Raw genomic sequence first — 15,918 nt, forward strand, 5'->3', positions numbered from 1 at the left:
CTGATATGTTGTTATTGTTGTAATGATAGTGCAAATACCATTTAAACGATTAATGAAGTTGGTCAACTCATACGGATAATTTATTTGTCTTTCATTTGCAAATGCTCTACAAACAATTACATATAACTTTTAAATAATCTTATCGTGCAAAAAATGTTTAACACTATTAAAGAGAAGTAATCATAAATTTAGTGGGTAAACCATTTTTTTGAGTCAATTTCGTCAACGGGTAGCTAGTGAGGATGTCAATTCCAAAAAAGTTACGGTACAAGATAAATGTGTTAACTATGCAACCGTCTATATAGTGACGAAGAAAGTGTAGTCAGCAAATTGGCAGGATATATAGTTAACAACTGGAATTTATTGCCTTTAGCTAAATTTAGACAAGTGTTGTAATTAGCCATGAAGAATTTAGTTATACTAAATTGACTTATGTACCACTTTTTCTTTCTTTTGTTTTCTTTAGTCTCTTTTTGGTTTTAACACCATCCATCATTCTTGTGTAGCTAACGTGTGCCAAAAGATGATGCAAATATGCAAATATAATTTGACATTTTGAGCAATAGACGGCATTATCTTTTTAACGTCTTGTCTTTATCTTAGCCATCTGATTTCGGAGATATACTGCCCTACTAATTTAGATTCACACTGAATTCGAAACTTCTGGTAAAAAATACAAAATCTCATCCCTTATTAAAACTCCAAACAAACCAGACACAATCATAAACAGGGGTGGATCCAAAGTTTTACGTAACGATTCCCAAAAACTTATTATTAGTTTATATATATTAAAATCTATTAAATATTTGATTGTGAATATCATTATCATTATAAATTAATTTGAAATTACTATACCTAGATTAGTCTTTGGTCACGGATAGAATCATTTCTGGAATATTCAAATGGCTTATGTCGAATGTGGAAACTGCTACTGCCGACAGATAAACAACATCCTACATGTGAGTTACAGCATATTATTGTACTGGGAACAGTTAAGGGATCTTTGAATCAGTTAATTGACTTGACAATTAGTAGAAAGTTGGTAAAGTTATGTTTCCAACAAAAATTGAAATGAGAAATCAAAAAAATAAAATAAATAATGAGTCGACCTTCCCCTTATTTCTATTTAACAAACATTATTGTGAATATGACATATTTCATCCTCTCGGAGAGTGCTTTGTCGTGCATGCTAATTGTTCAACCATAATGAAAGCATATAGTAATAAAGAATGATTCGATTATATCTATCAATCAACCATGTGTCAATCCCAAATTAATCAGGGTCAGCTATGGTGTGCTAAAACAAGAACCAAATGCTAATAGTTATTATACAAGAATAGGAATGAAAGAACAAATGAAATACTACTATATGCTTAAATTGAACAGGTTATTATTCATAAACTTTCTAAATTTCCTTTTTTTTCTTACTACTGACTCATAGAAACTCCCAATTACATTCTGAAACTTATAAGTTAGACAATATAAACATTAGCATCCCCTCTATGACCCCTAGAACTGTACGTTGAATCATCCCTTTAAAGACTGATGGCCACTGGTTGGTAAAATAACTGTATGGATACATAGCGGCTATGACCATATTATGCAGTTGGAAGTATATTTCAGTGACAATTATTAGATTCCGGAGTTCCTGCATAGCCATAGGGATTCTTCTTAGCCCAGTTCCACTGATCCCTACACATCTCTTCAATGCCATATTTCACCCTGCAAGCAACATAAGCCAGAGTGTTTAGAGTTGAATTCAAGATTTGAAGGTAGTAATATGGGTCTATATTCTGAAACCGGAATATAGGACACGCATATGTGTGTATATTTTGAAACCGGAATATAGGGTATGTGTGCGACCTGCTTATATGTCGGAAAAGCCTATGCTATCGGTGTTTGAGACCTCAAAAAGCAGTGTAAACAATTTACTTAGTTAACTACATTTTGCATTATTTGCAAATATCACTTACTTCCACTTCAATTCACGTTCTGCTTTCTCGGTAGCAGCATATACAATTTCAGCATCTCCAGGGCGTCGACCAGACAACACCAGTGGAATTTTCTGAACAAAAGCACAAAGAGAGGTAATTAGTGCACCATAAACACTCATAAGGGTCTTCTTTACAACAACTAGGAAGTTCCAGAATTAGCATAAGTCTTTCTCCACAAGGAAGTAGGAAAAAGAAAAACGAATGTCACTTGGCGATGAGATGGGAGAGAGTTAGCACTTGTCTTAGCCTTGGTAGACAGAGTTGCCAAGTAACTATATTGGCAACGAGACACGAAGGAAGAATGCATTTAAAAGTATTACCTTTCCCGATGCCTTCTCAAATGCAGCCACCATTTCAAAGACTGAAGTTCCTTTTCCAGTTCCCAAGTTGTACACTTCACAGCCTAAAAACATCAATCAAAATCAGCAGAAATAGCAAAACGATTCTAAAATGAACCAGTGGAGAAGAATGAATAATAGTATAAACTATCACGATAAAAAGGACACTGCTTTTTCCATACTGTTACTTCTATGGCCGCTTTGTGCACTCTGCCAAATTTATACCATCGAGAACACAAAAGAAGAAAGAACCATGTACACACCTATGGAAGGATCGGATAGCTTCTGCAAGGCAGCTATGTGTCCATCTGCTAAATCCACAACATGAATGTAATCGCGAACCTGAAACAAGTATCAACTACATAATCATTCTCCAAGAAAAAGCTCATAAAATGGACAGACTATGATAATTGTCATGTAAAACAGACGCCGGAGTAAATTGGAAGTTAAAACGCTTCTAACACATCTAAGGATTTGCCATTGAAAATAGAGTCATACCCCTGTACCATCCTTCGTCTTATAATCAGTTCCATAAACTGTCAGCTCTTTTCTTCTGCCAACAGCAACTTGTTGAACAAATGGCATAAGGTTGTTGGGAATTCCTCGTGGATCTTCACCAATGTTGCCACTTGGATGAGCACCAACAGGATTAAAGTACCGCAGCAATATGATTTTCCATTCAGAGTCGGCGTTCTGTACATCACGGCATATTTCTTCGATGAAGAGCTGATAATTGAGAGACGTGTTAGATTATGAACCGACAGAATAAACAGAAACAATTATTTTCGCCTATCGAAATCATCACCCCCAAAACAATACGAACCAAAAAGTAAAGGGATTCACTGTTAACTTTTCATAGTCGTATACATAGATTATACACGGTGATACACATATTATACACAAGTTATACATCTGCTGGCTATTGTTATTTTAAGCGGTTGGATGAATGTTTAATTGAGTTAATTCTTCGAAAGTAAAACTAAAAGAAGAAAAGGGAAGGAATTTGCAAGATTTGGGTCATATGAGCAAGCTAGACAGAAAAGCAGCCAAATGAGGCTACATGTCAATTTTTGGACTTCCCCAAGTTGAGCGCTAAAAATGCGAGATGAAACAATTGAAAGCACCTTTGTCCGTCCATAAGGATTTGCAGCACTCAGGGGGAATTCCTCAGTACAAGGAACCTCTTTTGGCCAACCATAAACAGTAGCTGATGACGAAAACACAAGCTGGAGAGGCGGAGAAGGAAACCAGTCAAGACGATGACTTATAAGAAAAAAAGATGCATCATAATAGTTCACCAAGTACAAGGAATATTACCCTTTTGCATCCATGCGCTGCCATGACTTTCAAGAGGGTAATTGTTCCAATAAGGTTGTTGTCATAGTACATCAGAGGTTTCTCAACACTTTCACCAACCGCTTTTAGTCCAGCAAAATGGATAACAGCATCAAATCTGCATTAAAAAATGTAAGTGGTGGCAAACCAATGTATCAAAAGCTAATAAAATCTGAGCAAACTATTCTTCACAGCTTAGTTTCATGTGAAATAGTACATGATTCAAGCAGAAAGCGGTAAATAAACCACCAGTGTGTACAAAAACTACATTATATTCAATACTGAGAAATTAGAAGAAAATATTGTCTCATAAGAACCACCAAGTGAGGGATGGTAGAACTTACTTGTTAGACTGGAAAATCTCCTCAAGTGCAGGCTTATCACGAAGATCCACCTGTATTATAAGACAAAACCATAGAGTTCAGCCACCAACTTTAAAGAAATAAAAGACATTACCACCGAGAAATCAGCTTAATCCTTGTAAAGGTAATTTTATACAGGAAAACTATTATGACATGATAAGCAGAGCCATTAAAAGCAAAGGTATTTCATGAAAAGAAATTTGACAGTGGGTTACAAACTTATCACCTCCAAACAAAAAACACCAAATTCAATGCACTGGTACTAATTTCCATCCAAATTTCTGGATTGTTAGTTTGTCTACTATATGAAAAGAAAAAAAATGGTTTGACAGTTTGTCTATACAAGTAGACAAGGGTTGTACTTCACCTAAATGTTTGTTAAATGGGGGAAAGAAGCACATGATAAACCAGAAATAAACAAGAACACAGAGATTGACCACAAAGCAACAGCAACCAATAAAAAAACCCAATTTTTACATTTAAAAAAAAAAAAATCTCAAAAATCAAATTCATACAATTCCACCTTTTTCGAGAAAACCCAGATCAATTCTTCCGAAAAAAGAAAAAGAGAGAACTAGTATGATAAATACAGCCATTAAAAGCAAAGGTGTCCATAGAAGAAAATTTGATTGTGGCCTACAAAATTATTACCACCAAACCAAACACACCAATTTCTGGATTGTTAACTGTTTAGATTACCGGGACTAATTTCCATCCAAGTTTCTGGATTGTTAACAGTTTGTCTAAATTTTTTCTTTGATAAATAGAGCTACAGTTTGTCTACATATAAAGCAAAAAGAGTTTGCCAGTTTGCATATACAACTAGATAAGTTGTATACTTGACCAAAATATTTGTTAGAATGGAGTAAGAAGCACATGATAGATCAGAAAGGGCATACAATTATTCAAAAAGAAAAAGGAACACAGATATTGACCACATATCAACAGTATACTAATTAAAAAAAACACCATAAAAATCCAATCTTTACTTTAAAAAAGAATACCCAAAACTCAAATTCATACAGTTCCATCTTATCCACCAAAAATCTCAAAAATATGAAAGAAAAAAAGAAAGAGAAAAAAGGAATATACCAGAAATGACTATTCTACCTATGCTCATGGCATACAACCAAAAAAGAAAGGCACATCAAAAATTTTATATATGGAAACAAAAACAAAAACAGTTTTGATGGGTTTGCCTATACAACTAGACAAGTTGTATGCCTCAACAAATTACTTGTTAAGTGGAGAAAGAAGCACATGATATACCAGAAATAACTATTCCACCTATGTTCATGGCATACAATTCAAAAAAAGAAACAAGAACACAGAGATTGACCACATAGCAATAGCAACCCAAATAAAAATCCAATCTTCACATTAACAAATAAAAACCCATAACTCAAAATCATACAATTCATTCTAAAAAGAAACAAAAACACAGAGATTAACCACAAAGCAACAGTATACTAATTCAAAAATTGGAAAACTTCATAAAAATCCAATCTTTACATTAAAAAAATGAATACCCAAAACTCAGTTTCCTATAATTCCATTAACATTCATTCTAAAAAGAAACAAGAACACAGAGATTGAACACATAGCAACAATATTCTAATTCAAAAAAACTCCATAAAAATCCAATCTTTACATTAAAAACGAACACCCAAAACTCATATTCATACAATTCCACCTTTTTACACAAACCCCACAACAATTCTCCACACCAAAAAAAAAAAAAAAGACATACCTTATGAAAGGAGAGATTATGGCCATATTCACCAGCAATTTCTTTAACCCTTTTAATAGAAATTTCAGAAGAATTATCCAAATTATCAATCACAACAGTTTTATATCCACCAAGCAACAATTGCAACACTGTATGACTCCCAATATACCCTGCACCCCCTGTCACAAGTATACTCTTCGACATAGTACTAAATAAATAAATAAAAACTAACCCTCAATTATATAACAAGATTTGGGTTTTGGTGAAAAGAATTCCAAAAACAAGAAACTATAATCTTTTTTTGCTTTATTGACAAGAGTATGACTTGAAAAATAAAGACTCCTAAGTCCAACCTTTTATAGGGTGTATGAAGTGCAGAAAAAAACACGGTTATGGCAAATAAGAAATTAAATAAAGATAAAATATGAAAATTTGTACCCCTTTACTTAAAGAAATTTCAAGAATTTAAGGGAGACGCCAAAAGAAGAAGAAGAAGAAAAGAAGGGACACGTGTAGTGTAGGGTCTAAATGAGTCTAGATTTGCAAGGACTCTCTAGATTCCAGATTCTACAAACCTTCTTCTATTACTGTAAACTCATCATTAACACCATATATCCAAAAAAAAAGTTTTGATTTAACTATTTTTTTAATGTATATTTTATTCACTTGTATCAGTTTTCTAATGTTAAAAAAAAAAACTAATTCTGAATTTAAAAAAAAAATAATGTAAATAATTAAATATTTAATTTAAAATAATCTTAAACATAATAGAAGTTAGTAATATAAGGGGTCGTTTGGTTGGAAACAAGTTATCCAGGATAACTTATCCTGGGATTAGTTATCCCGTAATTAGTTATTTCACCCTTCCACAGAGATAAAATAATAGGGATAAAATAACACTACAATCCCCGAATTAGTTATATCATCATTTTATTCCAACCAAACGTGAGATAAATTCATCTTAAATATAATCTCGGAATTATTTATCCTTATCCCTTGTACCAAACGGGCCCTAAAAAATTTATGTAAACTTGTTTTTGTTTTTTCTATTAATTTAAAATAACCTTAAACATCATAGTAGAAGTTAGGAATATAAAAGATTTATGTAATCCACTTCAACTTGTTTTTGGTTTTCATTCGAGGTACGATATCTTTATTGGATCCTGATTAATTTGGATTCCCGTCAGGCCTGGTTAAATGAAAAAACGCTCCAAACAATTTTTTTTATATATATATTTAGAGTTCGAACTCGACATCTTTTATTAAAGGTAGAATTATTTTATCCATGGCATCAAAAATCTTGGTGGTTACCTCAACTTATTGAAATTGGTAAGTATAGTTGATTGATTAAAAGTATTTTTTAATATTTAATTCCACTTATGTTAACCCTGTAATGCATAATAAGTTTTGAATCTGAATAAAAAGAAGGATCACATTAGATAAATATTTAGTTTAAAACTAACCTGATATTCTAAATGTTAGAAAATAACGTAATAATACAGATGTGATGGGATGGATAAGACTACTTTATGCACAATCAGAAATTTTGGATTTGAGGTTATGGCAATAGAGAAATTCTTATTGTGAGGTAATTTTCATTAAATAATTTTACTTAACACGAATCTGAATTAATTTGATCATATAATTCTAGATACTTAATTAATTACTAAGTAGGCGTTTGGTCAAACCATGGTTTCAAACTAGCGTTTGGTCATCAATTTTCAGTCATGATTTGAAACCTGGTTTGAAATCATGGTTTGAACCCAAATCATCCAAAAAGCATGGTTTGGGGTTTGAAATCATGGTTTCAATTTTTTTAAATACAAAATTTAACCCATAAGTTAATATTTTGTAACAAAAGACCCATAAGTTGGTAAATATTTTTAACAATTACCCCCATTAATCATTTACCAATCTCATTAACTTCCACCAACCTTTATTTATGTCTACCAACACTGGCGGATCCAGGATTTTCAATCAAGGTGTTCGAAAAAACAAATGAACCAATTTTTGCATTTGTTCAGAGTGTTCAAAAGTCAATATATGTACATGAACACATAAAATTGACCCTAAATATACACTGTAATTTTTTGTCGAGGGTGTTCGGGTGAACACCCCGGGCCTTGACTGCATCCGCCCCTGTCTACCAACCTTTAATTTATGTGCAAAGATTATATTAAATAGTAGTTATATTACTATTCATGTTAAATTTTCGATTTTATTGAAATAAAGTTTGATTAATTGATGTTGCATTTTTTAGAAAAGTCTTCTAGTAGTGTACTAATTTTCTTATAAACTATGATTTGTTCATTTGGTAAGATTGTATAAGAATTGAGAATGTTTTGATAGTTTTCACAATTTGTGAGGTTTTTATGTCTATAAGAGAAAATACAACTTAAAATATCTAAATTGTATGTCCAAAGATTCATGCAATTGATCTGAGCTGGCCGAAATTTGTAAATAACTGTTTTTTAATGTCCAAGGTAGGTAATTAATTGATTAAAATATCATTTAATATTTGTTTTTTCTTGTTCTTGGATTTCCACCTATGTTTTATTTCACCTCAGGATTCGAAATATTAAATTTTATGGTATATTCTTGTTCAGTGCCAGAATCTTTATTTTCTGTTAGCAGTTCTTTTGGACCATATTCTATTACGAAAAAACCAACATTGGAAGTTGTGGGGAAGTAATAAATAAAATTTAATTCTATGTGGTTGATTTTCGAGGGGTATGTTCCCTTTTGTTCTTGCTTCTAGATTTATCTTTTTGACATTCTTGTTTCTTTTAATTATTTAATTCTAGATTTGATATTGTTTTTTTCTATTTGTTTTTGGTGGTGAATGGGATTAAAGTGAGTCATCCGGTCATTTAATGTTTTGCTTTTGCAAATCCTTATCCAATAAAACGCGTAATCTGTTGAGATTAATGTTTTTTCTATTATGCAGATCTTATCAATAAAAATTATAATCTGCCGAAAGTAGCAACTATATGCATTTATTATTATTCTTTAACTAATTTTCCTTGCGTATGACATTAATTTGGCATAATAAAGTATGACTATTTTTTTTTGGTGTTTTCAAATTGATCATAACACATTGTACAACATTAAATTCATAGTTATCCTTGAAATTACTATGTCTCATATTATCGACGAAGACAGAATTTTCACTAAAGGGTTTCACCATCTACTGTACTATTCTCTCTCTCTCTATATATATATATATAAGAAGAAATATTATCTTAGAAATTCATCAGCTAGAAAGTCTTATCTAGGTAGAAATAGACATGTTAGAAAATATAGAACAGAGAGAAATTATAAACATAGATTAGAATGTTTTACTTGCGGAAGTATAGAACATCTAGCAAATACGTGTCCAAAAAGAATAAATAATAAAACTAGAAATTCGCAGTTAATAGAAGACTTTCATATATATATTGGATTCAGATGAACTCCCTTCCACCCCTCTAACTCCATCTCCATCCCCAATTAATTGGAGTCAAGTATATTAATCATTCGTGTCCGTTTAGAGGATTGAATAATCAAATGAAAGTTTTATGCTCTATGTTACATCTATTGAATGCTCCTCTTTTATCTGTTTCGAAGTAGACTATATTTTGCATAGTTATAGCTAAATAGTAAAAAGTTATTCACACTCAATCTGATAAAATAGTACAATTTGATAAAATAGTACAATTTATAATTATCGGGTGCAAGTAAATTTTTATTTTTACAGACAGAACATCCTTAATATTGAAATGATGCTAAATTTTCGCATGCAAGCTAAAATAGAAAAATATCAAATAACCTTGTATAGCCTTTCGAATAAGAATTTAGGAATATTCGAAGAATTGTTTGTAAAAGTTGGAGCCAAATTTCATGTTCGCATATTTGTTCATGCAATGCGTTTAGTGTTACATCATTTTTTTTCCAATTAACGCATGACTTACAAAAGTTTGACTCACACTTAGCGTGTGTCTAATTTTAACATGAGTTTTGCTAATAAACGCATAAGTTATATGTGATGTTAGTATTTGATATAAAGATATAATATGCACTCTCATCATCCTTGTCAATATTAAGGCTACGTGTAATCTCATTTGTGATTAAAACTTCTATGTTACTATCTTCGATCACAAATATTAGTTGTTTTCGCAATTTGATTTTATTTTCAAACTAGTTGACGTTTTAAAAAAGACCAAAACTAAATTATTACTTTTGTTCTACCTTAATCATTAACGTTCCAACTAGTGAAGATTTACTCAAGTGAGACGTTTAACAAGAGATGACGGGCAAATTCAGACAAACACTATTACGAGAAAGACTATTAAATTTCTTTTTAATCAGTGTAGAAAATTCTTGACATATAATAATATAGATGGGAGACAATACTTTGAAGAAAACTTTCTTCCTTTCTGGTATTTTTCTTTTTCTTTTTCTTTTCATTTTAGGTTTGGCAGGGTAGGGGTGTTATCTTGTTTAGCTGTACACATTGTGGTCCTATTTGTTAAACAATTTGAGGGTACCACACCTTTTACATGAATAACAAACAAAGATAATGTTAAAAGAAGGAACTTTACCTTTTTTCTACAACTTCAAACATGACAATCACACATTAGGTTTATTCCAAAATAAAGTACAAGAATTGCCTTGTTTATTACTCCCTCCGCATAAAAAAAAAAATGTCCACTTAGCCTTTTTTTCTTGAATAAAAAAAAGTGTTCACTTAGCTTTTTTTCTTGAGTCAAAAAAAGTGTTCACTTATTAAATCAAGAAACAATTAACCTTATTTTTTCAGATTTGCCCCTATAAGTGTTATGTGATCAAATCCCAATGTCTATTTAATTAGGGGTAGTTTAGTCAATTTACATATTTTTTTTTCTTGGAGTGAGTAGTTTCTTAAGGGGTGTGCAAATGACTAAGTGAACTCTTTTTTTGATCCGAACTGAGTACAAACCAAAAGAGTTTACTAATTGCAAAAGGCCAAAAGGTTGTGTTGGTGCACTCTACACTAAAAGGGGCAGATTAAAGGGTTCCCCCTAGATTAAAGGAATGTTTGTTTAAGCCCTAAGTTTTTGGACTTTGATAAAACCCCAATTTTTAATTTTTCTAATGACATATTGCATAATCCCTCTCGTCCATTTTAATGACACAATCTTTTTAGGGATACTTCCGTTTATGTCCCTCCGGCCAACCTTAATTACCAACAGTAGTCCAAACATACAAAATTTATACACTGATATGTATATTATACATATAGGATATGTATAGTATATATATATTTAAATATACAAAACCTATACTGATTTTTGTAAACTAGATCACCCAAAGGTTGGACCGTAATTTTTCCATCTTTTTATCAGCCCGTCCAGAAAAAAAATATATCATTCTCTATCTGAAAATAATTTACCTTAAATAATTTATGTTACCATTAAAAACATGTTTTATAATAACTTAAATCTCATGCATGCCTAAGATTACAAACAACAACAAAAAAGAAAATTCTTAAACTTTTGTAATCAATCCAATTCCACTGTATAAATTGAAAATGAAATGGTAATTAACAATTCTTATGGAGAGATTTTAGTTGACCAACTAGGCTGAAAGTTCATGAATATTCATGATTCACCTTTGCTGCATTTCCAAGTGTCAACTCATAAGTGGTCATATGACTTTAATTAGTCTTCTTTAGTCTTAATCGGGAATGACTTATGTGGAGTATAGTTTTTTTGGAAAGAAATGTTCACACTTTTGGTAGTTGTCAACTGTCACGTTGTTGCCACCTTTGCATTAATTATAGCTAACGTGTTGTAACTGAAAAAACAGTTGCATTTTTGAGAATAATGAGATAATCTTCACCCCTCCACTCTTTGACTGTTATAATAATTTAGTAATATCAGCCACGTGAAATCCATCCAACCGCCCCTATTGGAAAAGAATAAAGTAAATACGCGTTCAAGAAAAGGCAACTTTCTTTTTGTTTGAAGGAATTAGAAAAGGACTTGGTCAGACATGTAAATGGCGCAACGATTTGCGTTGTGTTGGGTTTTTTGCATGAGTGATGTAAACAGGAAATAAGAGAAATGAAAATATTTAAAAGAAATTGTTTTCCACCTTAAGAGCTAATTTTTAAAATTGAATTAGGTTCAATGTTTTCTTTTTTATCATAGTATCAAATTTATATCTGTCCTAATTCTTGATTTACTCGATATTGAATTTTCATATTATATTATTCACGTTTCAATTAGCTGTCGTGCATGGGTGAATTGAATTCCCATATAGTCGGTTATTTAGGAATAAGGTCTCTTTGTCTGGTCTAGGAAATCCTCACCTCGTGAGCTAACTTTTTGTGTTGAGTTAGCTTCAATGTCCCCTTTTTTTAAATCAACTCAAGATTTGTACTTTATGGCTTCGAATCGTAATTATGCCAAAACTTATTTGAATTATTAGGTTTGAAATCAATCATTTGTACTTGTTTGATGAATATGTTGACATATACACAGTGTCTGAATCAAAGCTATTAAGTTCGAATGTATCCATAAGTTGTATTCTACATTTGCTCTTGAACTCAAAATCTTTGTTTAAGATGAGAAAATCATATTCATCCCACCACACCTTTTGGTGGGTTTTATCCTCCCCGTCGTTCAAAAATTAATTTCTATGGAATGATATTTTAGTAATAAATTATTTTCACTCGATCGTATATTTTCACTTTAATTTGTAATTTTCGCAATTAAATTATTTGGTTTAGTGTTTTTCGTGAACTTTCCCTCTTATATCTCACTTTCGAAAAAGAGTTTAAATATAGAGATGTTCACCTAACTTCATAACTAGAATAACTACCGGCTAAAAGACAACCGGCCTAACTACCTAATTGGACCACGAATATTACAATTTACATGTAAGAAGGAACAAGAGAAATTAGAGATTGATGTGAGAATATGACTGTATGAGCTAACTTTAAGGATTCAATATAATTAATACAAAAATTAATCTTACATCGACGATCGATTGAAAAAGAGCAATTTCGTTGATTCATTAATTACTTTTGAGAATGAAGACAAAAACAAATCTATTTTTAATAAGAAAACTTGATATATTACTACTATGTGACGATATAAAGAATTAATCCCGTATTTATGATGCATTGACAAATGTGTGTAACTACATAAGTTGTGATTTATAATATTCTTTATGTAATTCTAAATACATAAAGCTTATTAAAAAAAAAAGATTGAGAATTTTTTTTACGAATATGTATTTCTTTTTAAGATTTACGTTATGCATACGACAATGCAATGAAATTTTCATATCATTACCATCCATAATTTAACCTGCTAAAATAAATCACTTACCGGTTATTTTAGTTATCAGTCAATGTTATTAAATATATTTATTTGCATTCACCTTTTATAGCATCGAACTATCGAAAATAGCTCATTTATGCCACTCGTCAATAGTTTGGTTCAGTTATGCCATTGAACTATCGGAAATGACTCATTTATGTCACTCATCAATAGTTTGGCTCATTTATGCCATCGCCAGTTACCAAAATGACTCATTCATGACATTTTTCATTAACGTCGGTTTTACAATACCAGATATGACACGTGGCCTCCAACTAGATTATGGTTGTGGGTGGGTAGGGTGTATGGGTCAGATTTTTTTATTAATTTGGGATTTAAAATAGAGCTGATTTAATTAAACGATGTAGACCTCTAATTGGAGGCCACGTGTCATATTTGATATTATAAAACCGGCGTTAATGAAAAATGGAATGAATGAGTCATTTTGGTAACGGTGATAGCATAAATGAGTCAAACTATGAGTGACATAAATGAACCATTTCCGATAGTTCGATGACATATTTGAGCCTTTTCCATAAATATATTTTACCTCATTAATGCAATAACTTAAACTATTTCTATTAGTCTAGGGGTAGTAGTGAATGGCCAGAACTCCAAAACGTGGTCATATGAAAGAGTATAGTAAAAGAAAATTAAAAGAGAAAATTATTGATGATAGCCTAAGTTTTATTTGATGGAAAAGTCTGTTTTTATTAAATTTATTCAATATGGTCAAGTGAAGTAAATTTTGTCTCACTTTCTTCAGAATTCCTTTTTTTATTCAATACGTAGTCAATGCTAAATATCACATTAAGACTTGAAGAGTCAGTATAATACGAGGAACTTTTTGAAGTCAACAAACTCATTTAACAGTTTTGTTGATATGAGACGAATGGCAATAAAAGGATTTAAATACGTACGTATATTGTAAAATTTCTTTTATACTATATAGTTTAACTTGTGACAGTAGTTTAGATATCAATTTACCAAATAACCAATTAATATATCTCCTAAAAAGTTTTACCCGTAAATATCTCATAAAAAATTTGATTGTGCAAATATTTTTCTTTGTTAATTTATAGAACCTAAACTCATGGTTAAGCTAATTAACAAACTTAAGCTAAGATTCACTTCATGAAAGTCAATGGCATAGCTACATAGAGTGTGAAGGTATTCGATTTGAAAATTATATTGAACATACAAAATTATATTATGTATACAAGTCAATGGTCAAAACCTCTCTTATTTTCCTTCAATTTTAGGACAATCCTTAATTGAATTCTAGCTAAAGTTGTAAAGGCCCTTTGCAAACACTAATGTTTGGACATTGTGATTTGAGTTTAACATAATAATTTTTTTTTCTTAGGTCAGTGAAATTTTATACTTATTTGCTATGGACCCACCAAAATCGGACCAAAATGATTCTAAAAAAAGTGCAAAACAGAAAGGATGGAGTTGCGGGGAATCGAACCCCGTGCCTCTCGCATGCGAAGCGAGCGCTCTACCATATGAGCTACACCCCCTTGTTCGTTGATTTTAGTCGATATATTTATGTATACGTTATATCTAGTTATTTGCAATTGTTGGCACCTATCTATTGGTAAAAATTTACGTGCATTAGTTAGTTAGTGTAAACATCAAGCACGAATAAGTATTTACCTTATAAGAGTATTTGATTGAAAATTTTGTGGTATTAGAACGGTTACCTACACTAGAGAAAAGTTATTCTTGTTCAAGCAGAGGTAATTGTCACCTTCTTTGCTTATTGAAAAATTACACTATGTATATTGATCAATTTCCATAAAATGTGGAGTATATATATACTACTCCATATGTTAAATTTTATTGACTTCTTTATATTTTTAATTTAATAGTGTAAAATTCCGTCACCTATAAGCAACTACACAACGCATGATAACAGTAATTGAGTTACCAATCATATTTCTTAGTTTAGTTATGATCATGTCATATGGTATTGTTCTAGTATTGTTTCAGTATCCCGTGTTTTCAAATCCTACTGTTCCAAATATATTGACATAATAGTCGACCAAGTAACATACAAGATTTTCTAATAGAGACGTATAGGACACAACTTTTCAGTTGTCTAAAACCGACTCTCCTTAGGAAAGTAAAAGAATTGTACATGCATGTTTTCCTTATCGTTTTCCACCACATTACTATAGACTCCGTATAACTTAGGGTTGGGGGTGGATTGGGGGGTGGAAAATATACAGATTATACTGAGTTTGAACTGAGTCAAAATAACGGTCAGTAAATCGCTCTGATTTTATTTTAGCGGAGATAGATTGAGTCAAGATGAGCTAAATAATGGGTCACTGAACCCGTTCATCTCTTACCAACTTTTATAGTCTGTTTAGTCGAACTTTTAAAATTTGGTGTTCTCAATAAGTGCTTTGGAGGGTACCAGTTTGTAGCTGGCTTAACAATTCGAAAGTACTTTTATCAATATTGGAGCGGTAATCTGGTCTTAGCCAACGTTCTAAAAGTACTTATGGGCAAAAGTTATTCTTATCAGCTTCATAAAAACAGTTTCTGCTATTACTCAAAAATATTTATTTATTTATTTCCTTAATATTTGGCCAAACACCTCAATTCTATAAAATAAGCACTTTTTTTTAATTAAAAAAAAAAAGCATTTGGCTCCAGAAACTTGGCTAAACACACTATTAATTTCTTGGTTCGTTTTGTCTAATCTGTTTAGTTATCATTCAAAACTAACATAACTCTTTTTTTTCTTTATTTCGATTATATAGAACATATCAAATAAATTTTCTTTTCAAATATTTTGTCAAG

The 15,918-nt window shown here is 31.3% G+C and overlaps 1 protein-coding gene and 1 non-coding gene across 3 annotated transcripts; both read right to left on the reverse strand.

Annotated features, from left to right (window-relative positions):
• Positions 1-1,370: 1,370 nt before the first annotated feature.
• On the reverse strand, positions 1,371-6,148 carry LOC132634776 (UDP-glucose 4-epimerase GEPI48-like). Of its 2 annotated transcripts, XM_060350839.1 has the most exons (9): positions 5,780-6,141; positions 4,012-4,061; positions 3,650-3,785; positions 3,457-3,558; positions 2,831-3,058; positions 2,596-2,674; positions 2,315-2,397; positions 1,974-2,065; positions 1,371-1,722 (listed from the first exon to the last, which is right to left on the reverse strand). In XM_060350839.1, the coding sequence occupies exons 1-9, from the start codon at positions 5,960-5,962 to the stop codon at positions 1,620-1,622; spliced, it is 1,056 nt and encodes a 351-aa protein (XP_060206822.1). In that variant the 5' UTR covers positions 5,963-6,141; the 3' UTR covers positions 1,371-1,619. The 2 variants fall into 2 exon arrangements, with proteins under 2 accessions (XP_060206822.1, XP_060206823.1); XM_060350840.1 differs by lacking the exon at positions 3,457-3,558 and having other exon boundaries at positions 5,780-6,148.
• An 8,406-nt stretch (positions 6,149-14,554) lies between these two features.
• Positions 14,555-14,627, reverse strand: TRNAA-CGC (transfer RNA alanine (anticodon CGC)). The gene has a single exon. It is a non-coding gene; the product is annotated as a tRNA-Ala (tRNA).
• Between the last annotated feature and the right edge of the window lie 1,291 nt (positions 14,628-15,918).

The sequence above is a fragment of the Lycium barbarum genome, chromosome 4 (genome assembly GCF_019175385.1).
Source record: "Lycium barbarum isolate Lr01 chromosome 4, ASM1917538v2, whole genome shotgun sequence".
Classification (NCBI taxonomy): Eukaryota; Viridiplantae; Streptophyta; class Magnoliopsida; order Solanales; family Solanaceae; genus Lycium; species Lycium barbarum.